This window comes from Micropterus dolomieu, linkage group LG01 (genome assembly GCF_021292245.1).
Source record: "Micropterus dolomieu isolate WLL.071019.BEF.003 ecotype Adirondacks linkage group LG01, ASM2129224v1, whole genome shotgun sequence".
Lineage (NCBI taxonomy): Eukaryota > Metazoa > Chordata > Actinopteri > Centrarchiformes > Centrarchidae > Micropterus > Micropterus dolomieu.
Genome location: NC_060150.1, coordinates 37,755,784 through 37,756,311, shown reverse-complemented (window position 1 = coordinate 37,756,311; position 528 = coordinate 37,755,784). Strand labels below are relative to the sequence as shown.

At 38.4% G+C, this 528-nt stretch overlaps 1 protein-coding gene across 2 annotated transcripts in view; it reads left to right on the top strand.

Annotated features, from left to right (window-relative positions):
- nphp3 (nephronophthisis 3) overlaps positions 1-528 on the top strand; it is a 34,341-nt gene that overhangs the window by 19,494 nt on the left and 14,319 nt on the right. For both annotated transcript variants that reach the window (XM_046068903.1, XM_046068913.1), the window contains one exon: positions 365-503. In XM_046068903.1, coding sequence (XP_045924859.1) covers positions 365-503 — 139 coding nt within the window. The remainder of the gene's footprint in view (positions 1-364; positions 504-528) is intronic.

Genomic DNA, 528 nt, shown 5'->3' with positions numbered 1-528 from the left:
TTATATATATATATATATATATATATATATATATATATATATATATATATATATATATATATATATATATATATATATGATAAACATGTTTCAAAATCAGTCCAGCATGTTCAAGGGCCATGTTTATTTAAATCTTGTATAAACAGTGCACCTCCCATCTGAGTCAGCCACACACTGTCATCCATCATTAAGAGTTTAAGTTCAACAAAAAATACAGTTATTTGTGTCTGTGTCTGCGTCTGTGCTCTGATCTGCTCCAACTTCTTCAGCTCTGCTTGTCATCACCAGAATCTACTTCAAATAAGCATTCAGTTTGCACACGCATCTACACTCTGTATAATAAGATGTGTGTCTGTGTGTCCAGGTGAAGGCCCAGGGGGCAGGGCTGTGGAACCTGTTCCTGCCTGCAGTCAGTGGTCTCAGTCAGTTGGACTATGCCTACATTGCAGAGGAAACTGGACGTTGCCTCTTTGCCCCCGAGGTCTTCAACTGCCAGGCTCCTGGTAAAACATGCTTCATTAGATTTTG